Source organism: Euprymna scolopes, chromosome 37, assembly GCF_053919585.1.
Source record: "Euprymna scolopes isolate OS-2025 chromosome 37, ASM5391958v1, whole genome shotgun sequence".
Taxonomy (NCBI): Eukaryota; Metazoa; Mollusca; class Cephalopoda; order Sepiida; family Sepiolidae; genus Euprymna; species Euprymna scolopes.
In genome coordinates this window covers 79,013,990-79,039,867 of record NC_136518.1, presented here as the reverse complement: position 1 = coordinate 79,039,867, position 25,878 = coordinate 79,013,990, and the positions used below count along the sequence as shown (strand labels likewise).

The 25,878-nt window shown below is 31.4% G+C and overlaps 1 protein-coding gene across 9 annotated transcripts in view; it reads right to left on the bottom strand.

Annotated features, from left to right (window-relative positions):
* Positions 1-11,618: 11,618 nt before the first annotated feature.
* Positions 11,619-25,878, bottom strand: part of LOC145261241 (uncharacterized) — a 576,350-nt gene continuing 562,090 nt past the window's right edge. For 6 of the 9 annotated variants that reach the window (XM_080119616.1, XM_080119617.1, XM_080119621.1 and 3 more), the window contains 2 exons: positions 24,477-24,578; positions 11,619-13,386 (listed from right to left, as the gene is read on the bottom strand). In XM_080119616.1, coding sequence (XP_079975742.1) covers positions 13,235-13,386; positions 24,477-24,578 — 254 coding nt within the window. In that variant the 3' untranslated portion in view covers positions 11,619-13,234. Of the gene's footprint in view, positions 13,387-24,109; positions 24,265-24,476; positions 24,579-25,878 lie in introns of all 9 variants that reach the window. The other 3 variants (XM_080119619.1, XM_080119620.1, XR_013864431.1) reach the window with 2 other exon arrangements.

Here is a 25,878-nt window from a genome sequence, read left to right as displayed (position 1 = left end):
ACAAGAACTTTCTAAACAGTGCTAAAATAAATTAAAACTTAAAAAAAACAAAAAAAAAAAAAACAAAGATAACAAAAAAAAATTGCATTTAGACAATTTTTTTATACAATCAGAAATGAGGAACTTTTTAATGATTAGTTTTTTATATTTCCTTACCATTTTCCTTTTTTTGGGGGTGGGAACGTGTTTGCTTATATTTGTGTATATATATATATATATATATATATATATATATATATTGTTGCAAGTGTGTGAGCAGTGATACGGAAAGAGGGGGGGGACAAGTTTACTAAAAAAAAAAAATAAATAAAATAACAACAACAAAAACCTTCATTGCTTGGCCCTTTCTTTCATTTTAGGCAAAGTAAGTGATAGCTCTTATCTTAACCTATTTCTATATTTTTTGTTTTTGTCAACAATTGATTTTTATTTACAAATTTAAAGATAAAAACATTGTTTTAACACGGAATGAAAAAAAAAATTGTATTGCCTAGTTAAAAGAAAAACATTTTTTTTCCATTGGAAAAAAAAAAATTGTATTGCCTAGTTAAAAGAAACAAATTTTTTCCATTGGAAAAAAAAATTGTATTGCCTAGTTAAAAGAAAAACATTTTTTTCCATTGGAAAAAAAAAAAAAAAAAATTGTATTGCCTAGTTAAAAGAAAAATTTTTTCCATTGGAAGAAAAAAAAAAAATTGTTTCATTTCAGACCTTTATTAATTTTATGTTAGAAAATTTTTTTTTTTTAAATTAATTGTAGAAAAAAAATTAAAAATAAATTATCTCCTTTACTTTGCCACCTTCAAGTAAAAAAGGGCCAAGTTTTCTACTTCCATTCAAATGTACAGCTTTTTAGCTTTTGTCAGTGAATCACTTTTCTGATTTAGGCACAGGAGTGAGAATAAGGGTGAATATATATCACAGTTATCTCTCGGTTACAGACCTTTGTTAAAAGAATAAATTATCCATAGATATTATAATAATTAATAATAATAATATATTATAATAATTAATAATAATAATATAATAGAGCTAATTACATCGATGGCCAAAACCAAAAAACTACTTTTTAAATCCATTTTTATAAACCAACTACTTTAACTTTTAACATACCTAGGCACATTAAAACGTATTTAAAAAAAAAAAAAAAATTATACAATTGGTTAAAAGCAAAAGAGCTGGTAAAATAATAAAGCCATTAAAAATAGGTTAAAAATGTTTGTTTTCTGTTTTGTTTATAAAGAAACTGGTTTGAGATCTTACAGCACAATTTCATTGAGTTTTTGATCGCTCAAGATAAAAAAAAAATCTGTCTTAAATAAAAAAAAAAAAATTTTTTTCTTTCTCCATCAATAATTATCTTCCTTACTTCTATCTTTTATGATTTTTTTTTTTATTTTAAAGAGATTATTTAATTTGTAAAATTATCTGAACTAATTTGAACAATTTGTAAAAGAAAAACATAGATTAAAAGAAAAACAACTCCCCGAGGATCATTTTATTCAGGTGCGTTCACAAATATTTATAACAGGGTCGTTCCACCAGTCTTCACTTTGAAACGTTTTTTTTTTTATAGCAAGAATTTTTGTTGATGAATACGTAGATTGAATAGACGCATCTTAGTTTAGATGTGTCCAAGCAATTCAATGCGAGGCTCTGTTCATTGGGCTGTCACAAGTTTGAAATGAACACAACAGACAAAAGAAATGCTAAGTTTGAAATAGCAGTTTCATCGCTATATGCATAGTTTGGATGGACGCATCTTACTTTAAATGCGTCCACGCATCGCTATGAAAGTCTCTGTATGTCTGTTCACCTATCATGTTTCAGTTTGAAATTGCGTTTTCATAGCGAAATCTGTAGATTAAACGTTGCCACTTAATATCCATTTTTGATTTTCAGAGATACTTTATTTACAAAATTATAACTTGTTAAAATCATCTATTTGTTCCTTTCTTAGTCCGTACACTTCAAAAGAGGCCAAATTCATAAAATCTGGCTCTAAAAAGACCAATCTGGCAGCCCTAAACAAGACTATGAGAGTGACCTCCCTTTCATGTAGCCTCGGTTTAATATATCATTATAATAATTTATGATCATTGTTCTAATGGTGTGAGAAAGGAACTTGTAGTAATTTTGACATGTAACGGTTCTTCACCGAAGAAAGCAATCAGCAAAACAGTCTGTTGAAAAAGGGAACATTCGAAAGAAACAGGGCAAAAAGAAAACAACATTGTCTGCCAAGAGGTGCTGGACTGAAAGAGTAAATTAAAGATTGTCTTACAATGTGATTTTATTTTTGTATTGAACTATGTAACACAATATTACTTTCTGAGTATTTATTAATACTTATAAATTTATCTCATTTGGGTCAGTTTTATATTTAAAATACAATGGAACTTTTTCAAAGACATGTTAATAAACTCATTTATGTTATTGGTTTTTATGTCCAAAAGACTAATTTTTTGCGCTATCCAGAAAAATATCAACTTTATCGAAACATATTTGTTGATTAAATATATTTCTCATTCTGTGGAATTTCCATGGGTCATGCTAGTTTTAAAATAACTTTTTAAGCAAAAAAAAAAAAAAAAAAAAAAAAATTAAAAAATTCAAAAGATCATTTCATCTTCCAAGAAGGACAATAACTTAAAAAAAAAAAAAAAAAAAAAAAAACGTGGTTTCAAATTAATCCAAATATTTTTTAAATCGGCTTTTACATTTGAAATAACAAAACTGAAAGCTCTCGTTTACTTTCTTATGCATTCAAGCATTTAGTAATATTTACAGTGAAATGAGTTTCAGCATTATTCTAGCCATAAATATGACAAAATCCAATAATTTTTCCATCCTAAATCATTTTACGTTACTAAAGTTTGCAAATTGCATAAATGAAGGCTTCTTGGCCTTCAAGCCAGGATCAAAGTGTAGTATCTGTTCTGATGCTGCACTTCATTTTTTAGTTTCGGTTAGTGGAAGAGAAATCTTTATGACTGATACATTTTTTTATTTTTTATTACTAACCAGAATGCCCCGTTTGGGGGAGCCCCCTCCCCCTTAAAAACCGACCTCGTGGGGAGGTTAGTAAAAAAAAAAAAAAAAAAAAAAAAGATTTCTGTTTCAGTTTGCAAATTCTAAAATTTAAGGAAAATATAAGATAATTTAACCATTTTTTTTTTTTTTTTGTAAGATAACGTTAAAAAAGGAAGGGAGAAGAACTTTTTTTTTTTTAGCGCGTGTATGTGTGTGTGCCAACACAAGAAACCAATGAATAAATTCAAAGAAGTAGTTTTCAAAAGTGTATCTAATCGACTGGAATTGTAACAGGAACTACAATTAAAAGTAAAACATAAAAAAAAAGAAAAAAACTTTGGGACTTTCATACGACAAAAGACTTGTGCAAAAATGTTTCCCTATTTGGTTCAAGAGCACAAATGAACTGTTTAGATTTTGCCATTAGATTGTTTCGCATTCCACTTGAATTAAGCAGCCATAAATAGGGGTTTGTAGAAATGCATTCATATTTTAAACAGATTATTATTATATAACTTCCTTTTAAATAAAGAAGAGACATATTAATTTTAGGTTCTTGTTCAGAATTCAACCAAATTAAAAATAAAAAATACAGAAGAACCTCCACGATCCCGTACATAGCAGTCATGAAATAAAGATGTTATATTTAAAAAATTGTGTGAATTGATGAATTTTTTTTTTTAACTAAGAATTCAATCAAATTTTATGAGTAAGCAAAACGGAGCATTGTAATCATGAAGAAAGAGAAAACAAAAACACCCAAAAAGAAAACGAGGGAAGAGAAGTCCACAATAATTCAAACTTGCAAGATCAATTAAATCAATTGAATTAAAGATTTTTTTTTAAATTTCCCATTTGTCAAAAACTGATTTGTAAATTGTTGACTAAAAAGTTATTTTTCGCTTTTAAAGTTTAAAAACTGAAAGGCAAGTATTATGGCTCTGTTTGTGCTCCTACCCCAAAATAAAACATTTTTTGAATTAACAACTGCTGTATCAAAGAACACAGATTTTATCTAATTTATTAAGTGGCGGTTATTGTGGGAGCTTTGTTAAATGCTTCTACACTCGGCATAAATTTTTCTAACAATCATTACTTAAAAGAGCATTTTGTTTGTAGTTTTTTTAACAAAAAAAAAAAAAATACATTCCTCATGGTAAAGTTTGTAAAACGGCTCCTTCTTCCCCCCCAAAATGCATAACGTGGTTATCTCCCCCGAGTCACAAATACGTAGTAAAAAATAACAAAAATAATAATTTGGACTCAGAATCGGCCAGGGTTTTAACCACCTTTACAGGATAGTTTCAAAAAATGAAAAAAAAAAAAAAACCCAAAAAACATTTCACTATAAAAGATAGAAAAGCAGTTTCTTTTGGCAATCTCTAGCAACAATCAAGTTTTTGAAGATCAATTTAAAAAAGACCACAAATTTATGCTGAAAATTTGAAGTTAAAATAATTCACAAATCTCGCATTTCAGAACTCTTCAATTAAATTGATTATATAAATATCAATTAAATTGATTTTTATATATATATACACACATAATATCAATCAAAGTGATTATTTTTATATTGTGTGTGTATATATATATATATATATATATATATATATACATACATAATTTAATTATTTTATATATATATATATATATATATATATACACACATACATAAATTGATTATTATATATACACACACACACGCATACATACACATAATTAAATTGATTATTTTATATATATATATATATATATATATATATACATACACACACATAATATCAATTAAATTGATTATTTATATACATACATATATATCTACATTTAAATTGAGTTCATATATATATATATATACATATATATGATGTGTGTAAAGATAAGTGAAAAAGGTGGATAGACTAATCAATACAATCAACTAATATGATGAGATTTTATAAATTTTATCTTTATTATAAGAAAACTCCATCAGAAACATGCTATTTTCAAAATTCTGGAAAAATAAAAGGCATGAAAGAGAAGGGGAGGAGGGAGCAGTGAAAGAAAATTAGAAATTCCTCCATCATTTTCTCTATTCTCCCTTTGGTCTTTTGCACCATGTCACAGTGTAAAACATTTGAAAAATAACACAAGAAACCGTTTTTCTCAATTTGTCTTTCCTCCATCTTCTTTCTCTTTCATGTGTATCGATTTTCGTAAAAATTTGAAAATAACATTCCAGTGAAGTCTTTTGCTAATAAAGATGAAATGCAAAACCGTATGAGTCGATTTTATTGTTTTTTTTCTTCTTTTTTTCACAAAACACACTTAACTCATGATGATGATGATGATGATGGGTAAAATATATATAAGTTGCTCCCAAAAGAAGAGTTCATTTTTAGTAAATTATCTCCCCTGGGAAGATCATCTTTCAACTAAAATTCTGATGTAATGTTAGAAATTAAACATACTTAAACATAACATTAAAACATACGCGCATGGAGTAAGCTAGTAGTTAATCCTAATTTTTCGAGTCTCTGCCTGTAATTTTGTAATTGTTTACTTTTTTGTTTTTATCAGCTTTATCATTGTGCTATCCAATCTCCAAATCACCTTCCATTTTTCTTGTCTAGAGACGAGAACATATGCCCAAGTGCAACACGGTCTCAAATCTGATAAATATTGTCTCAAGGAAGATAAGCTGATTTAAAACAATGCTTAGCTCCCTTGAAATAACATTTCTGGGGCACTTCTTAGTCATGATGATGAAATTCAAAGCATTGAATTTCAAGTAAAAACAATGGTGTCTACTTAATTGTCATGTCACAGTAACGAACATATCCAAAAAATTACAAAAAACGATACGGTAGAAAATTAATTATTAATGAAAACAGTTTTTGAAGGCAATTAGTGAAAATTTAATTTTGCTAAATTGGCCAAAGATTTTTCAATTTTTAAGAAAATAATTACCTCCCTTGTTTGCGACAAATTCTTCAGTTTCTTTTTGCTTTTTAGTTTCTTTTAGCAAAACTCAATTTTCGCTAATTGTCTTTGAAAACTATTTTCATTAATAATTAATTTTCTACTTTGTTTTTCGTAATTTTGGGATATGTTCATTACTGTGGCATGACAATTAAGTAGATATCATTGGTTTAACTTGAAATTCACTATTTCGATTTTTACTATTATCACAAAGAAGCACCATATTTCTATACTGAGACATCTGGTTTAGTGCACCAACCATTAAAACAAAGCAAAAAACAAACTTCTAACATGTTCTGTCAATTCCCAGCCGATTAGTGTTGAATCCCTATGCTTGTTTTTCAAGTACTTCCGCAAGATATGCTCTGACAAAATTACCCCTGACCAAAACTAAAATCCGACCTCTTCATGCCAAGAATCCCTAGAAGAGTTTCTGCTCTAATAGCTTCCTATCTAGGAACACTTTCTTTTGGAATTCCTTCTCTGCTCCTTGTTTTCGCCGACTGTAACATGTAAAAATCTAAATTAATGTTAGCAAACATTTTACTGCTTACCCAGATTTCCTGTCTATAAATCTGGCATCTATCATAGTAACCTATTACGCTGCAATGCTTGGTTCTAGCCAAAATTTAAAAAAAGGTACTTATTGACAATTACACTTTATTAAAAAAAAAAAAAAAATGCAGAAAATTTTTTTATGATGAATGTCATGGAACAAAGTTGTCATATTCCAAAATTCACGTAAATTGATAAAGTAGTCTTTTTTGTTTAAGAAAATAAAATTTTATGATTTTTAACGATTAAAAAGTGTTGCTTATTTTGAATACAAACAAAATCTCAGCAGTCAGATTTATCGCCCTTGAATTTTTAAAATATGGCTGCTGTTCGACCTCCTCCTTTTTTCCTCATAAAATATGACTTTAATTAGAAAAAAAAAAAAACTTTGGGCATATCTCACTGTTTAACGATCTTCTTAATTCAACAAACAAACAAAACCAGAAAATTTTAACAGGAATTTACACTTAATACATTATAAATATATTGGTTCAAATTCTATCCAATATTTCATCTGACAGCCCCCAAAAATGCCATTTTACTTCATCTAAATCTGATCTGTCAACTTACTACAAAAATGTATTGCTCTATTAAAAAAGAAAAAAAAAAAATGGGTGTTTATTGATTATGGACAACAAACCAAAAAGGTAACTGAGACAGAAAATAATAAGAGACGACTATTATAACGTTGGTAATTACAAAAGATTACAATATTATTATATATAGAAAATTAACGACAGAGAGAAACAAACTCATTTGGTTGAAGAAGAAGGGGAGGGGGTGAAAAAAAATCATTTCTAACCATCCAATCATTCCACTTACCTTCGATTACAATAGACAAAATATGATTGTTTAACTTTATCGTAAAACTAGCAGGGAGACCCAACGTTGCGCAGGATTTAATAAGGATCAATGAATATTTCACCCTCCCATATTTTATTGTCATCAAAATCGCTGAAATCACCTATTTTTCATTCAAATCGATTGATTGATATCTCTATTCAGGGACCCATCATGGTGCACCAAGAGAAAGCTTCATATTCCTCCCCACACTGACTTTGTCGATAATACATTGCACTGTAGAGAACCTACTATTGATTTTATAAAATTATTTTTATATATAATGGCTAGAATCAAAGTTTAAAATGCAAAAGTCAAGTATCATGCTTCAGTTGTGCTCTTAACAGAAACATTGGTTTCAAACACACCCATCATATCAAAGAACCTACTGTTGATTTTATATATCTGGCTTTTCTACTTGTGCGGTGATAATGGCTTAAATTAAAGTTTAAAATGAAAAAAATCAAATATAATAGTTCTATGGTGCTCTAAATAGAAACATTCATTTTGAACGCATCCCCGTCATATAAAAGAACCTACTGTTGATTTTATACACCGGACACATTTGTTTGTGCAGTGATAAAACTTCAAATTAACTTGTAATGTTAGACTGTGTAAAAATGATAAATTTGGTCAAAATTAAACGGTTCCATCTTTTTTTTTTTATTTATTTTCGAAAATTATCAGAGGCATTCTGGTACAAGATCTATCTAAGAACACTCCCAGACACATAAGGTACATACATTTGTGTGTAATTTAAAAAAATGGGCCCAGCCGTTTTGGAGTCCATAGGGAACGAATTCACAGACATACAGACAAAGTTCCTTTTATATAATAGTAGAGATATCACAAACTCTCAAATGACATTCTTCATTTTTGGATGTGTCTGTTGGTTAATATATATTCAACTTTAATCTGTTCAGATCTGATACGAAACATTTTACTTTTTTTTTTTGTTAATGATGAATATTAGTTGAAAGAAGATTCTAATAAAGGGGAATAATTTGCCAAAAGTGAATCCTAATTGTGTACATATTCTATCAACAGCACGAAATGCCTGTTACAATTGCTTCAACTATAAATCTGATTATACAACTATTTGGCAAATTTTATTAAAATTTTTCTTTTTTTTTTTTCAAATCTTTTTTTGTGATTTTTCTATTTATTTTTTTTTTTTCAGAGTCCATTTCACATTTTTTTCTCACCGGGGGTTTGTTTGGTAGACAGTTTCACATAGAATCGTTGAAAAGTTTAGGAAACAGACAAAAAAGATTTTTCTTTTTATATCAAAAACATGTTTGGAAACTAGAGACATTGTATTCAACAGAAAGTTCTATCTTGTTATACATATATATATTTGGTTAAAAAAAAAAAAAGGGAGAAAAATATCCAACAGTAAAAACGACTAGAAAATCATTTCATGTATTAAAAAAAAAAAAAGGTGATTTCATATGTTTCATTCTATTATATAAATCCTTGACGATAGTGCAGTATAGTTAACAAAAAAAAAAATAAATAAATAACGTGAAACAAAATAAAAAAATTTACAACAAATGCAAGAAAATTTAATATTCTATCAATCTGCAAAGCTTTTTAGTTTTGGAACTTTCTTTTAAGCGTTTTGTTTTTTTTTTCATTGTAGCATCACATTTACTCTTAGATAAGCCAGCAGCGTTTCTGTCATGGCTACAGTTTTTACCGGTGCTTTGTTACAAATTTCAGGTTTAAAAGATATTTAAAAAAAAATTTTTTTTGTAAGGGAATGGAAAACTTGTCAAAAATTTAATTTTCAACCGATTGGTGACAGTTATATTGTTGCATTTTTGTTTAATTTTTAATTTCTCAATTGTTAAAGACACAACAAAAAACTTTCACATCAAGTAAAAGAAAGGTTGCCATTTTGAACTTCTATTTTCAGATGCCTTCTAGACAGCATTACAAAATCTGAAAAAAATACAAAAAAAAAAAAGAAAAAAAAAGATACTTAACAAAAAACTAAAACTAAAAACAGTTGTGCAGATCAATAGCTAAAAGTTGTTTGGAGTATGAACGGCATTTGCTGACTAAGTTTTACAAGGCAATGATTTGTCCCCAATTGGAATATGGGTCTCTAGTGCTTGCCGAAGTTGGCAAAATGTTCTGATTCTCTTGAGTGCCCACAGCATCGTGCCATCAGATATATACTACACATTCCCTGCCACGACCCTGTTCCTTCTGGAGTATATGATCTGATTGGTTTAGATCTGCTGTCTACTCGTCAGAATGTAACAGTTGCTTCTGTTGCCTACAGATTATTTCATGGTTCTTGCTCCACCATAATGCTTCAATAAAGTCCTGTGTCGTGACTGAACAGACCAAACCTGCGACGATATGCATTCAGATTAGACCCTCTGCATAATCATACCAGTGCTTGCTCAGAGATATACTGGCAATTTCTTTTCACATTGTGTTCTGCAATCCTGAACGTGTTGCCTCAGACTTATGTGAACGAATATGTATCATTGTCACATTTTCAGAGTTCTGTATTGTCTAACTATTATGATATTCCTGAGTTTTATGCATTCTCTAATCAGTCTTGTAGCCTCTGTCTATTGCTAACGGTTTTATGACCATAGCCTTAAAAAGAAAAAGAAAAAAAAAAAAAAATTCTTTTTTTTTTTTTTTTTTTTTACAATCTTTATTTTTTTTGTTAACTACACTGCACAATCAACAACTCTCCTGATATGCAAAAACCTTTTGTAATGTGGAAATTCCTTTTCCTCTGATAGCTTTTGCATACTCATGCATCAAATGAACAAAACATTTTTCACATAAAAACTTTCCAGTCATCTTTTCACACACATACATTAAACACAAAACGAGTATCCCCGTTAAACAAAATGTACCTACTTTCAAAGCATTTCAGTAAATAAAACACGTTTAACATCTATAACCTCTCTCTCATATATATAACACAAAACGGGAAGTTGTTTTCATACATTTGCCATGATTTCAGGTAGTCTTCAGTTTAATCTCCCAAGATTGGCGTCGAATTTGCTGTTTGATATTAAAACCCAGAGAATGATAACAAATAGTGAATTCAAACCCTCAAATCTCAGAGATTAGACTGTTAGGAGATCACACGCATGCATGTTGATGCTTCTGTTCAGTTTCAAAAGACAAAGGATACCCCCTGTAGGGGCAGTAGCGCGTGTAATTGTGAGGCAAGGGTTGCGCAATCCCCAACCACGCCTCTCCTGAATCGACACTATTTGAGTCCAGTGGCAAGGAGAAATCCAGGACGACTGGAAACAATGCCGAGATAAGCGGAGAGCACATACAGCACCTGGAAGTCTCATTTAGTACTGACCAGGTTCAACATTGCTTAACTTCAGTGATCCAACAGGAACCGGTGTGTCAACGCGATTATGCCGCATGTGAAACTATATTGACAGTATAAAAACAATTTACCGTTTCATGCAATAATGAGCACTGTCTAATAAGAGTAAAATAAAAAAAAATCTGAATCAGTCAAAAAAGATGTTTCTCACAGTTATCAGTTTATATTATTTAATGAAATATTTTGAAATAAATATTTTATAACGGAGGGGGGGGGGGCTTACGTATTACACTTATTTCTATTCAAATCACCATTTTTTAATGCCGCTACACAATCATGCTGATCTTTCGGTACAATTAGTTATAAATAACTAAATGACCTTGTCAGGCGACGTAAAATTCCTTCTTTTAAAAAGGCAAATCCTCAAATGAAGACGAAAAATATAGAATTGGTTTTTCGTCTTCATTTGACAATTTGCCTTTTTAAAGGAAGGAACTTTTTTTCATGGCGGTAGTCAGTTATAAGACGGTTGCATTTCTATCAAGATCTTACATCGTCTGCTATTTGCGTGCTGTCTTTTCGTTTCTACTCACTAACTTTGTAGCATGACCGTAAACATACGCAAATTTCTTTTCTTTATAAATCTGACATTTTTTTTTTAGATTTTAATAATCCGTAAAAAAGATTATATATATATAACCTCAACAATTGATAATAATGGCACTGTGCCTAGAATTATTCAAATGTTATATGTGTAATACACACGCACATATATATATATATATATATATATATATATATATATATGTGTGTTTTCTTTTAAGCATAAGGACGAGAGAAAAAAAAATGTAATACAGACACAAAAAAAAAAAAGACAAAAATGTTTTTAAAGAATCACACATGCACACAAAAATACAATTTTTTTTTTATCTCCATTTTTTTTTTTCCTTCAGAAAAATAACAATTTTCCAGCCATTTTGAAAAGGATAATGGTTCTATTTTGTTGCCAATGTCAAAGAATTCAAATTTTAATTTATTACCTTTTGGCCTGCAGGATTACTTGGTATATGTCTTCTATGGCTTAAAAAAAAAAAAAAAACAGACGGAGGGGAGAGGAGGTGTTTGTCTTAAATATATCCGATTGATGTATGTCCTAACATGAAAAGAGAGAGAAGTGTGGAGGGGGTGGGCATGAAAGGAAATCACAGTTGTCACACCTTGAAGAGGAGAATAACACAATGGTCACAAGATAAGGAGTTTGTAGATAAGGTAAAAAAAACAAAACAATTTTGCAGCCAAACATGTTTTGCTGTTTTCCGAATTTCATCTAAATTTAAACCGAGTAAACATTATTTGCGCAAACACAAAAGAGCATTTTATACGCGACTACCACTTCATAACTACGAGCGAAATATTGAGAACCTATGAAAGTCTCCTGAATAGCAAGAGTCCTTTCTGTTCTTCCTCCATGTGCTCAACAACAAATGGAATTTCCATGAACAAAGTTTCTTTCCAAAAACTTCCCATCTGTTTGTTGGATATTTGGCAGATGACCCTGGGAAGAAAAGCATTTGATGGGTTGCACACATGCATATTGATCCGTTTAAGGAATGCGTGACTTTCCACCATTGTCTATTAGAATGCATAATTTGACCAGAAATATGTGAGAGAATACCAGTCGCAGGATTTGAGACAATAGACAATGGGAAATATTAATCATTCCAAGAGGAAAGAATGTTTATATAAATCAACACAGCAGAAAGCAGGCAGTCAGTCACAAACAGAGAACAAACTGACACATTCTTAACTGCCAACATCCACACCACCCTATGTGCCTTCACTGATATCAAACACCTGTCATAACTGTAATTACAAAACTTGTCAGTGTGAAATAAAACAAAATAATATTTTATAGATCAGCTGTGCTGTATTTTATTTGCTATCAGTGTGTATACATCATAGATCAATGACAAAAGTAGACTTAGCAATTATATAGACTGAAAAGCACATTTGAATGACCGGCCGGAGCAAATATGTAACATGTGGAACACATTACCATGATACTGCTTCCCTGCAGGCTACAACATTGTCTTCTTCAAATCCAATGTTAAATACTTGTCATGAACTGTTCTAATTATTAATCAAATTTTCATCACTTTCAATCTTCTCATATTCTTCATCATTCGACTGACAATCTATCCATCTCATTATCAAACCTTATCAACAAGTGGCTGTTAGTATTGATAAAAAAAAAAATTTCACACAGGGGTGTGAAGTGACTTTGGACGCGTGTTGTATGTACTGTAACAATTTCTCAGTTTACCTTTTGGATGAAATCCTTTAAAGAACTAAACATGTCCGGCTGTAAACGTCTCCATTTTTTTTTTTAATGATATTTCTGTCATTCAGAGATTTTAATTTGCTTGTTGTTTCGGTCCACGAGTTGATTAGTCCTGTTTTCCAATTTGGCTTCTATCATTTACAAATTATAATTATATTCGGAGGTGAGAAATAACACATGTAAGAATGTCATTGTTGCTTGCAGGTGTTCCCTTTAGGTCCTGGTTTTTTCAGTTTTTTATTCCTGTCCATGGTGGTTGACCGTCGTTGACCCTGAACAGGTTGGAATTGGGTCCCTTGGATCGTTACAATTCCATCATCTTCGTCATCTAAATCCCCTTCTGAAAAGAATAGGTGAAAAGCATGATTAAAATTACATATACATACATACATGTATATATATATATATATATATATATATATATATATATATACACACACTAGCAGGCCGCCCGGCATTGCCCGGTCATAAAATACACATAACATTATATTTTAATTCATACAGAAACTGAGACTTGTGCATGCGAGTATTATGCTTTCTCTTTCTAAACCGTTCACTTCATGTAAGAAAAAAAAAAAAATAAAGAAAAAAAAAAAATACTCAGGCTGAGAAACCAAAATCTAAAGACCGTGAGTCAAGTACAATAACCATTAGAACTGCTTAACACGATCTTTAAAAATGTTTTCAAACCTACTTATTTTTTTATCATAATGAATCTGTCATGTGAACCATTCACGCATGCACATTGGTGAAACATTTAGAAAACAGATAAAAATTCAACTACCCCCCTCCAACGTACCGATTTTTAAATTTTAACCCCTCAGCAGGTCGTTTTTCCAGATGAAAACAGATTAAAAAAATTTCCACATGTCTGAATGCCCTATATACCAAATTTCAAGGCCTAGATCAAAAATTCATTGAGTATATAGGTTGAGATATATATATATATATATATATATATATATATAGCATATTTCATTAAATAAAATAGTGCCTAACTCTGCCCTTGTGGGGGAAGCAAGTAAATAGGAACAATGACTAACTAATCATATAGCTAACCTTTATAAAGTGGGTAAAGACCATACCTACTCTTCAGTAGACTCGTTAATTATTTACCATTTTTTCCAGTTATCCATCAATTCAATATGAAACCCTCCTCCTCTTGATGCTGTTCCTATTTACAATGCCTCCCCACGGGACAGAGTTAGACACCAGGGTCGTTTTTTAATGTGGAGAAAACGAACAAAAATAAAAATTGTCTCATTCGTGAAGGATTTCTCCTCCACTGACAGAGAATAAGAAATTGAAGTGTAGCATCTGAAGAACAGAGACTACATTTTGATCTTAACCCGAAGGCCAAGTTGTTGATGCTGTTAATCAATTGTTAATTTGGTGTCAACCCTCCCCCTCCCTTTGTGCTGATGAAGAGATTGTATTTAAATAAACTTGATATCATCTCTGAAACAATCGTACACTATTCCAGGATGCTACAGTCTTGATTTCTTTGAACATATGTAAATAATCTAATGAGATTAATTTATTAATTTCATTTATCTCTCATATATGGGTAAAAATAAATATATACTATCATATATATATATATATATATATATATATATATATATATATAAAACGTATCGCAAAAACAAACACAAATAACATCTAAATAAATCGCGATATATCCTAACTGTCGGTGAGATGGTCCAGCGGGTAAAGAGGTCAGGCTCATTACCCTGGGGTCCCGATTTCGAATCTCGCTAGATTCAGCCACTCTAATGAGTTGTAGACGACGAAACATGTGTCAGTGAATAATTATATTATATTTTAAAAATAATATTAATATATATATATATATATATATATATATATATATAGCACCATGGTATTTTTAGTCCTGCTAGTTTAAACATCTAAATCTGTCAATTTTAATCCAACATATAAAATTATCTTGTCAGATCCAAATAGTATTTAAGCTAACCATTTTATTTGTTATTGTTGTACCACACTATTGGCAATATAACAACACACTTTGCTATAGTTTATTCAAACTTTACTTAATTCGGCTAGGATGACTAGTAATGTGCATTAGTTTTTAAACAATCACCGAAAAATAAAAATCAGAAAGAAGAATAACTTTAAAATATTAAATTGAAGAATATAATAGGAATTATCTACTTTACAACTAAAATTTTATTTCTTTTTCAGTATCAATTTAATAAATGTGCAAAAAAGAGTAAAACCTAAAATGACTTTCTTACATCCCAGGCAATGCCCGGTAGGTACAGCTAGGTTATCTTTATATATAAAAGCGAAAATGTGTGTATGTTTGTTCGCTTTTTGTGTATGTCCAAGAAAGGCTTTTTTCAGAGAAGCGGCCGGTCGGCTCACAACTTAAAACTTTTTATATCACATATAAATCATAATATCTCTGAGTTAATAACGGAGCTCGCCTGTCTATTTAATTTGTTCGACTTCGGGAAGATAAATATTCGCTCGCCGCATGTGGATTAGGCTTTTTCCTATAATAAAAGCGACACTAATTCTGGCGGTATTTTTTTGGTCACGATCGCCGGCAATGTCTGAAAGCAATCAGTTTTGATCAATGTGGAAATATTTTCCTTATATCAGACAATTGCCATTCAATTTGGACAAGGGGAGCTGCCCCCCCCTCCTCAACATCTTGGGAAAATAAAAATAAAAACCCCGCAGTCAAAGTTGACCTCATAAAGTCATTAAAACGTGCACCTGCACATTCTAAGTAATTAAATAAATTCAAACGCGTTTCCGTTGGTATGTCGCGGTGGCCCAATGGTTAACGTCGCACTTTTTTTTTCACACTTTAATTTCCAATTTTGCCTCAAGGATTCGGGTTTGATCACATACCAAAACTTTTTTTTTTTATTTTAAACCTCTCCCCTCTCCTTCCCGGAGTTTTGATTTACTTCTAAACACCTGGGCAACGCCGGGTACCCCCCCCAGTCTATATATATAAAAGGCAAAATATGTGAGTGTGTGTGTGTGTGTGTTTGTATGTCTTGCAAAAACTTTCAACACAGGCCACGGATTTTCACCAGACAGGTATCATTCTAAAGCTCGAGCCTCCGGCCAACAAATATCGAAAAATTGGACAAAAACATTCATTCCTTCATCCTTAACGGGCTCTCTTTTTTACATGGAAGGTTGAAAAAAGAAAAAAAAATGGTATCTTCATGACAAGATGGCTTTATGCATGCACCAATACGCGCAAAAGACGTTGTACATTGAATTTGTTTTAAATCTTATAAAAACCGACCTACTTTCATCCACGCGTATATAGCGCGATGGGTTAAGTGACAGCGTCGTTATCTAAAGATTTCAGATTCAATCCCAGTTATCAAATATACTTTTTTTTCTCGATTTTTAAACATTTAATATTGAAACAAGGTTATTTATACCATTTTTTTTTCGCTGTATTTTTTTTTTCTTTCCTTTTTTTTGATTTTTGTTTATCCGATTGTTTTAAAGAAGTTTTATGTCCATTTGCTGTTTTATTTGTTTTGTTTCTTTCCGATTTTTAAAAAGTTTAAACAGGGCTATTAATTTGCTTATTCTTTGCCCCTCCCCCTCCTACATACACACCTCCAAACACCCAGGCAACGCCATCCTTTTTTTGGGGGAGGGGGTTTGTTTTTCCGATTTTTTAAAGAAAGAAGTTTTACGTTCGTTGGCTGTTTTTTTTGTTTGTTTATTTTAAGAAGTTCTTCTCCCCCCTTACACACACACACATACACACACCTCCAAACACCCGGGCAATATCGGTACCACCCTAAAATCATCAGTTTTGTACAGTGAGGGTGTAGCAAAAACCGTCCTCCCATGACAAGTTCGCTTCTACGTATGCGCAAATGACATCGGAACATGATTTAGTTTAAATATTAAAAAAAACGACCCAATTTCGCCAACGTTGTCTTAGCTCACTTGATTAGAGGTCGGCGTCATTATCTAAAGGTTGTAAGTTCGAATAGCGGTGTGGTGTCCTTTTTTCTTTTGATTTTTTAAATTTTAATATTGAAACAGGGTTATTTAAGCCATTTTTCACGTTCTATGTTTTTTTTTGTTTTTATTTTTCAGATTTTTAAAAAGTTTTAACGTTCGTTTTTCTGTTTTTCTTTTTCCATCACATTCGCGTTTTCTTTTTTGTTTTTCTGATTTTTACATTTAAGTGAGTGAGTGAGATATATAAAGGTATCAATCACCAATACCGGGGGAGTTCTGTAACAACCGCCAAATAGGCAAGACGCCTATGTTGCCTCCAGTAAGACATGCCACCTGCCGGAATATCTCCAACTGAAGTATATCTGAAGATATGTAAATATGTATATAACATCTCTTCCTACTATATTATTGTTATACCTTTGCTTCCCGTGTTCTTGTTAATTATTTGTGCAGACAACAATTTAAATGCTCTGAAAACAATTTTTATCTTTGTATACCCATATAGTGTTATAATGCCGGTTTTTTCTCCTCTTGTGATGAAAAGCATTTATCTTCAAAATGCCATGGTCTAAAAAGGTTCTTTTCCACTTCCTTCTGATGATCTAATAAAGTTCTATATAACTGTTTTCACCTGAATCTTTAATTTATCAGTTGCTTGTCTTAACAGTGTAAAACTTCTATCTTGACAGGTTTGCTTTATTAAAGATATTCTTTCTTGGCTCATTTATTGTGTATATATATATAAGAATTACAATTAAGTTTATATTATTGATAATTAATTGTTCCCAAGTCATATTTTTTTTTTACTTTTGAAATCATTTTGGGTACAATATAATAATCAATAAAGAATTAGCGCCAGAATAATAAATACAGAATCAGCATAAATTAAAATATCATAATTAAGTGTATTTTATACCAGAATGTCTGCTAGTATCTAAGTGACCTTGTGTGTGTGTGTGTGTGTGTGTGCAGAACGATCCCTACCAAACTACTGTCAATGTTTGGGCCACAGACTTGAAACTTGATATATGGGATATTTGGACCTGTGGAACAAATTCTATTTGGTTTTTAGCTGGAAAAAAAATAGCTGCTAAGGAATCAAAATTGAAAAATTAGAACTTAGTGAATGGGCTGAATAATAATACAAAATCTATATAAATTAATATCATACATAAGCAAATCTTATGACAAAGAAATGCTAAGCAGCTTGATAGTGTGTATGTGTATATATGTATATATATATATATATATATATATATATAGTCTTTGAAGTTTTTAACCTTTAAAACTATACAAAAAAATTTTTTTTATCATTCGTTAGAAAACCATCTAGTCAGTAAGTCATTTAATCACCTGCAATCACTGCATCAGATCGCTCTAGAATTTGCTATAGCACTAATAATTTATTTTCTATATATATATATATATATATATATATATATATATATATATATATATATATAAACTACTGCTGATAGGTTGATTAGCTGGTGAAAAATTTTCTCTCTCATCCTTCTCCTCCTACTTCCAGAAATCAAACTTGGTAAAACTGGTACCTTGTACTGATAGTGAGTAGCTGTTTTGGTTACGTGAAATGACAAAATACCTATTTATTTTCACAAAGAAAAGTTGTGACAATGTTATCATTTACCTTTGCAATCGAGTTACGTGTTGCATTCTTAGACGACTACATTACACTACAACAATCACAATAACTATTTCTTCATCTCCAATTGCAAACATAATACAGAAAAGCACAATTTCTAAAGCATGAAAATAAGATTTGTTAATAAATTTGAAAAATAATCCATATAAAAATTTTTTTTAATGCAACAAAAGAATCAATTTTTATTAAAAAAAAAAAATATATATATATATATAATAATGATTAACAGGAGAAATAAATGTTTAATTTCGATTCATGAAGTCTGGCATTTTGTACAGACATTTCCTACAACATATAAAAATGATAAAATAGCAAAAACCAAAAAAAAAAAAAAAAAAACCTACATGCCCCTGAAGATAAACCATAAAAATTAGAATTGATTAAAATTTTTTTGTTTTATTGGCAAAGCATTAAAAAGAAAAAAAAAGAAAAGAAAGAAAAAAGTCACTTGTTTCAAAATAAAACCCGACTTCCTAGCAGAAATGCTTGGGAAGAGGATAGACAAAACCAAGAAAAATATCACACAATTACAAAAATGGATGGACGTATACAATGCACTCTCCACCATCAATATCTTAAGATAATAAAAAAAAAAAAAAAAAAAAATGGTGCAACTACATTATAATACCGAAATTTGATAATTTCAGGGCAAACCAATGGTCTCTACTCAATTGTCATATTACAATAATGAATATATCCAAATATGAAGAAAACCGATAAGGTAGAAAAAAATTATTAAAAGAAAACATTTTGTCAATAATGTGAGTATTTAGCTAAAACATTACCAGAGAGTTCCAAGGGGAGGTAAATAGCATGTAATCATTGCCTTATTGTCAATATTTTAATAAATTGTGCATTAATATGAATGAGTTACTTCCCTTGTTATGTTGTGTTCCCCCAAAAAATATGACAAGGGTTTTTTTTACGATAAAGATAAAAAACTTGAGCTTTTTTTTAATAATGCAGTAATATTTAAATACTTCTGACATGCCATTAAATAGATATCATTGCTTTTAGCTGAAATTGACGCAGAAAGTCTGTAGAAGCCATTATTATTTTCTTGATTTTTTGTTTCCTGAATTTTGCTATTATTGTGTAGTTGTGCCTCAAAAGGTAATCGTTACTATTACCAACATAAATTATTTTTAGAAGAAATGCAGTTATGAAGTTAGTAAAAATCAATTTATTCTTATTTGCTCATTCATTTGTAAACTATTTGTAGTTTGTTTACATTATTGACTAAACAAAGATGGTCACTTTTCTCAGAATCGGTATTTTAAAATGTAAAAAAATTGAGGGGCATTTTTACTATGGACAACAAACTGAAAAAGTTGTCAAGAAACAAATTTATAACAAATAAATTTGACCAAAAGCGAGTTAAGTTACTCTTCTACCTACCCGGATAGGTTTTTCAGCGTTTTCACTTATTTTTAAGAATTTATTAAGCTTTTAATACCAAGTGATTTAATTAAACAACAACAATATGGCTAACATGTCAGTTTTGGAGCCCCGAAAATCGCTCAAAACTAGAAAATAAAATACTGATAGAAATCCACCCAATAAATGCCATGGTTATATGTCGGCCATCTTGTTTCAACTTTTTATTTTTAAATCGATTTTTTTCATTTTCCAAATTTCACTATTATAGTTTATTTGCACCCACAAAATATTATAGTTTATTTGCTCCCCACAAAAAAATGTCTCTCTAATAATGCTTATTGTACACAGAGAACGTGTTAAAAAAAAAACTATTTCAGTTTTGAAATGTCTTTTTGTGTTTATATTGGATGAAAAAAAATTGTAGAATTAAAAACGTTACATTCTAACATTTTATATTTTGTTAAACATGTTTGAACATTTTTCTTTTGTCCCACACTATCAACCAAGCTCCAACTTCTGTCTCATCACTGCAATGTTGCATCCCTGTGACTATTTTACAAGTATTTTAATGGAATGTGTTCTAATGAATGCATGGCATTTGTACCTTCTCACCAACAAACCTGTTTAGCAACAAAATCCCACCTCTTCACTGTAGAGGCCCTAAGATACCAAAATGCCTTTTACTCTAATAGCTTCTTCTATCGGAATGCTAGACTTTGAAATTCCCTCCCTGTTACCCATTTCCCTGACTGTACAGACATGCAGAAGTTTAAGTGCAATGTAAACCGACATTTTGCTCATCTCCTCTAAACATGGTCCCAAATTATAGCACCTTCCATCAAAGTGGCAATATACCTTATTTGAGTGGAATGTGACAAAAAAAAAAAAATTGTAGGTTCTATGTTTGAAGCGTGCAAAGAACACGTTTTGCATTCTTTCATGTATATCTTGAATATTGATACATATAGAAAGTTTTTAAAAGTAAAATAAAAATAGCAATATGGAATTCAGGGTTGGGGGTAGGGTTTTCCTGGTTTCCTCAATTTTCCTGGGCAGCATCAGGATACGGGCCCTGCTAGAAATATATTAAATCTTCTTTAACATGCGTAGAAGTAGGTTTAATATTCACTTTTTTTTATCATAAGTTTTTTTAATTGATTTGCACTGCACAATAACATTTCAACTGGTATGGTCACATCATCTCCCTTAAGTCAACTAAAATGAGTCCAATGTCCGTGTGGTAGGTTAGGCTTAAAACATGGAGTGGCTTATTGATGATTATCTGGTCTAGCGAACATCACGAGTGAAATGGTAATCGACAGAAGAATTTAGAAGTTTAATTTCAACATGAAACACAAAGACAAAAAATTGAAATAACATTTTTTTTTTTTTTTAAATTGGTAAAAATTCCTAAAGAATTAAAAAACAAAAAAAGTTGTAATTTTTATTTTAAGGCGGAGAAAGATTTTGGGAGTTGCATCATATATGTTCACCAAAGAAAAAAAAAAAAAAATGAAAGCCCAAATGAAAGCAAGCGGGGTAGTAAGGTTAGGTTATCATTGGCTGAAAAGTCAAAGTTAGGCTCAAAGTTAAGCTCAAAAACATCAAAAACTGAAAAGGATGAGTCAGGATGCAAAATGTATGAAAGAAAAAAAAAAAAAAGAGTAAATTTAAAAAAGAAATAAAGAAAGGAAGAAAGAAAGATACCAACAAAAAGCAAGCATATCAACCATGGTTTCAATCATGTTGGATTTAGAGTTAGTGACGCTCAGATAGAATTTCCAAATATTTTTAAGAAAATTGGACAAACTTCATACATATATTATGTATAAGTTTTAAGTTAGCATTCTTTTTACATATCTCTATTAAGATTATGAGATAACTGCGCGTTTGTATTTCTCGTATCAATGTAACTTTGATAATTACACATTCGATTATCATTTTTTTTTCACTATTAATAATCAAAAATTCACTGAAATCAAACAGGCAAAAGCATAAAATAAATTTTTTTAAATCCCATGTAAAAAATAATTACAAAATTATATCCACCACAATGCAAGTCAGCCATTTTTATTTATTGTTAGTAGAAAATGAAAAAAAAAAAATGAATTTGACATTTTGAACTAGGAAGTATTTAAATTATCAAATAAAAAGACCTTCTGGTTTTAAAATTTTTCATGTATTTAAACAAGCTGCGCGTGCGTGGTCCCCTCTTGTGCTGCATGTGAGATGACGCCACAAAAAATAGTAAAGGAATGATGAATGTGTGAAGTGTGAAAGGTCAACGTTGCCTTCAAATTTTTACCAAGTTTCAGAAAAATCTAATGCATGGAGCAAAAGTTATGGGGTAAAAAGTTTCATTGTTTTTGCAATTTTGGGGCATTTGTGACCTCTTTTGAACTCCTGGGAAAGCTGAATCCCAGTAAAAACGGACAAATGATGCAGTTTCACGCCTTAATGTATATTTGAATTCAGCATCATGGAAAACTACTATATAGACATACCTATCAAGTTCTTGAGTAATATGAAAAAAAGAGCCCCAAAAAGGCATGTTTTTTTAGCCCTAAAAGTCCCCGGGGACGCGAACCAGAATTTTGCCAGGATTACCCATACTGGATTTATAGTAAGAACAATGGCCTCCATATTTTAGCCAAGTTTCAGAAAAATCTAATGGATGGATCAAACGCTATGGGGCAAAAAGTGTCATTTTGGGGCATTTTAACCTCTTTTGAACCCTCTGGGGACACCAATTCTCAGTGTAAATGGATAACGGTGCAGTTTCAGGCCTTAACATATATATTTGAGTTGACCACCATGAAAAACCAATACATAGTCAGACATATCAAGTTTTTATTGAGAAATATGAAAAAAAGAGCCATGAAAAGAGGCGTTTTTTAGCACTGAAAGTCCCAGGAAAAACTAATGGACAGTTATCTGGCAATAGTCTGGACGCACGGAAGCACAGACGCCACTGAAAATATAGGTCCCTTTCCGCTAAGTCGACATGATTTCATTTCCATTTGATGAAAACCAGTTTTCTTTTTTTGTTGCAGACCATCTACTAGTTGGCCAGTTGCGTACAAATCCTAAGAGCGATATCAGCCTTCTATCATGTCTGAAAATGACACAATGTTTAACAAGCGAGATTGGAAATGCGCCGATGTACAACTCAGCTGCGCGTATAATTGTGAGGCAAGGGTTGTACTCTCCTGAATCGGCACTGTTTGAGTCCAGTGGTAAGGAGAAGTCCAGGACAACCGAAGATAAGCAAGATAATATTCATAATTAGTGTATATATATATATATATATATAAAATTATATATATAATAATTTATTTACCGAACTCATTATATAATTATATAAACAAAGAAGAAACCAGGAAAATATGCCTACTTCGGACTGTTACCTTGTGCCGTGGATTACTCAAAATACAGATTGGATCCCATTACCTCACTGCTACCAAAGACCTTCACTTTGGATTTTAACATGCAATTTGGTTATGAAATTCAATATCCTTTCCATTAACTTCCCTTACTCTATATTTAAATGCTTAAAAAAACTTTTAATTGTGATTTTCCATGTCTCACTGACTTTAGCAAATAAGGTGTAAACCATTATAATTATTTGCTAATATTTTCTCATCTGAAGAGATGTTAGACATTGAAATCCTATAGGATGAGGAGTTATATTTCAAATGTATTCTTTGTCTTGCATAGAATAATGATTTGAAATTTAACCATTTCACATCTAAAATTTTTAATTTTATTGACTGACTAAAATTTGATATATATATATCACACAAAAGTTAGCAAATAAAAAAAATGCTGGATTACTCTCAAGTATGTGGGGAACATGAAAAAATAACAATTCAGACTCATTCCTCCCCTTGCCTTCAATTTTTGGTGAAGAATTTACACTCATAGATTTTTAAATAGGATTAAAAAAAATTTTTTTTTTTAATAGTTTAAGTGATTATGTTCTTAGATTTCAGTAAATATTTGATTAATAGTCACAAACAAAATAATTTAATGTGCAACTTACATAGATACATGAAAACACACACATGGAGTTATCTCAATTTGTTATTTCATCAAAAGATTTGAACCATCCGTAACATTAAATCCGACATGCGATCTTGGTGTTAGGCTCAAACAGACAAGAATTGTGAAGGATAGCCGGGAGGGAAAGTCACACATCTAAATTGAAAAATAAAAATTTAGTAGGTAAGCAACATTCAAAAGCAAAAAAGGTCACGTTAAGATTTCTGGGTTGCTTTGTTCAGCTGAGCAACAAACAGTCACGGTTTGGAGGAGGCGTTGTTTTATAAACGTGGATAATGCAGCAAAAGGAATTAATGGAATGATGCAAAGGCGGGAACGGATTCTTCTTCAAATCAGAGGTGGAATACCTTCTAGAGTTCCTCCCTGTAATGTTGCCATGTGCTTCCAGTGTACCATCTTTGGTCTGCGAAGGCTACCACGGACTCCGGGGTCCCATTCAAGTTCGGTATCTATAGTTTAAAAGGTGGATGACGGAAGAGAAAGAGAAGGAAAGATGAAGCTGAACAAAGTAAGGATTTTGCATTGATTAAAACGGTTGTAATTAATTTTGAACATGTACTTACAGAAAAACAAAAATGAAAAGAGAAAAACAAAAGGAAAAAAAAGAGAGGGGGGGAGAAAGTAAAAAAAAGAGAGGGGGGGAGAAAGGAAAAAAAAGAGAGGGGGGGAGAAAGGAAAAAAAAGAGAGGGGGGGAGAAAGGAAAAAAAAGAGAGGGGGGGGGAGAAAGGAAAAAAAAGAGAGGGGGGGGGGGGAGAAAGGAAAAAAAAGAGAGGGGGGGGGGAGAAAGGAAAAAAAAGAGAGGGGGGGGGAGAAAGGAAAAAAAAGAGAGGGGGGGAGAAAGGAAAAAAAAAGAGAGGGGGGGAGAAAGGAAAAAAAAAGAGAGGGGGGGAGAAAGGAAAAAAAAAGAGAGGGGGGGAGAAAGGAAAAAAAAGAGAGGGGGGGAGAAAGGAAAAAAAAAGAGAGGGGGGGAGAAAGGAAAAAAAAAGAGAGGGGGGGAGAAAGGAAAAAAAAAGAGAGGGGGGGAGAAAGGAAAAAAAAAGAGAGGGGGGGGAGAAAGGAAAAAAAAAGAGAGGGGGGAGAAAGGAAAAAAAAAGAGAGGGGGGGAGAAAGGAAAAAAAAAGAGAGGGGGGAGAAAGGAAAAAAAAAGAGAGGGGGGAGAAAGGAAAAAAAAAGAGGGGGGGGGGAGAAAGGAAAAAAAAAAGAGGGGGGGGGGGAGAAAGGAAAAAAAAAGAGGGGGGGGAGAAAGGAAAAAAAGAGAGGGGGGAGAAAGGAAAAAAAAAGAGATGGGGGAGAAAGGAATAAAAACAGAGGTGGGGAGAAAGGAATAAAAACAGAGGTGGGGAGAAAGGAATAAAAACAGAGGTGGGGAGAAAGGAATAAAAACAGAGGTGGGGAGAAAGGAATAAAAACAGAGGTGGGGAGAAAGGAATAAAAACAGAGGTGGGGAGAAAGGAAAAAAAAAGAGAGGGGGGGAGAAAGGAAAAAAAAAGAGAGGGGGGGAGAAAGGAAAAAAAAAGAGAGGGGGGGAGAAAGGAAAAAAAAAGAGAGGGGGGGAGAAAGGAAAAAAAAAAGAGAGGGGGGGAGAAAGGAAAAAAAAAAGAGAGGGGGGGAGAAAGGAAAAAAAAAGAGAGGGGGGAGAAAGGAAAAAAAAAGAAAGGGGGAGAAAGGAAAAAAAAGAAAGGGGGAGAAAGGAAAAAAAAGAGAGGGGGAGAAAGGAAAAAAGAGAGGGGAAGAAAGAAAAAATAGAT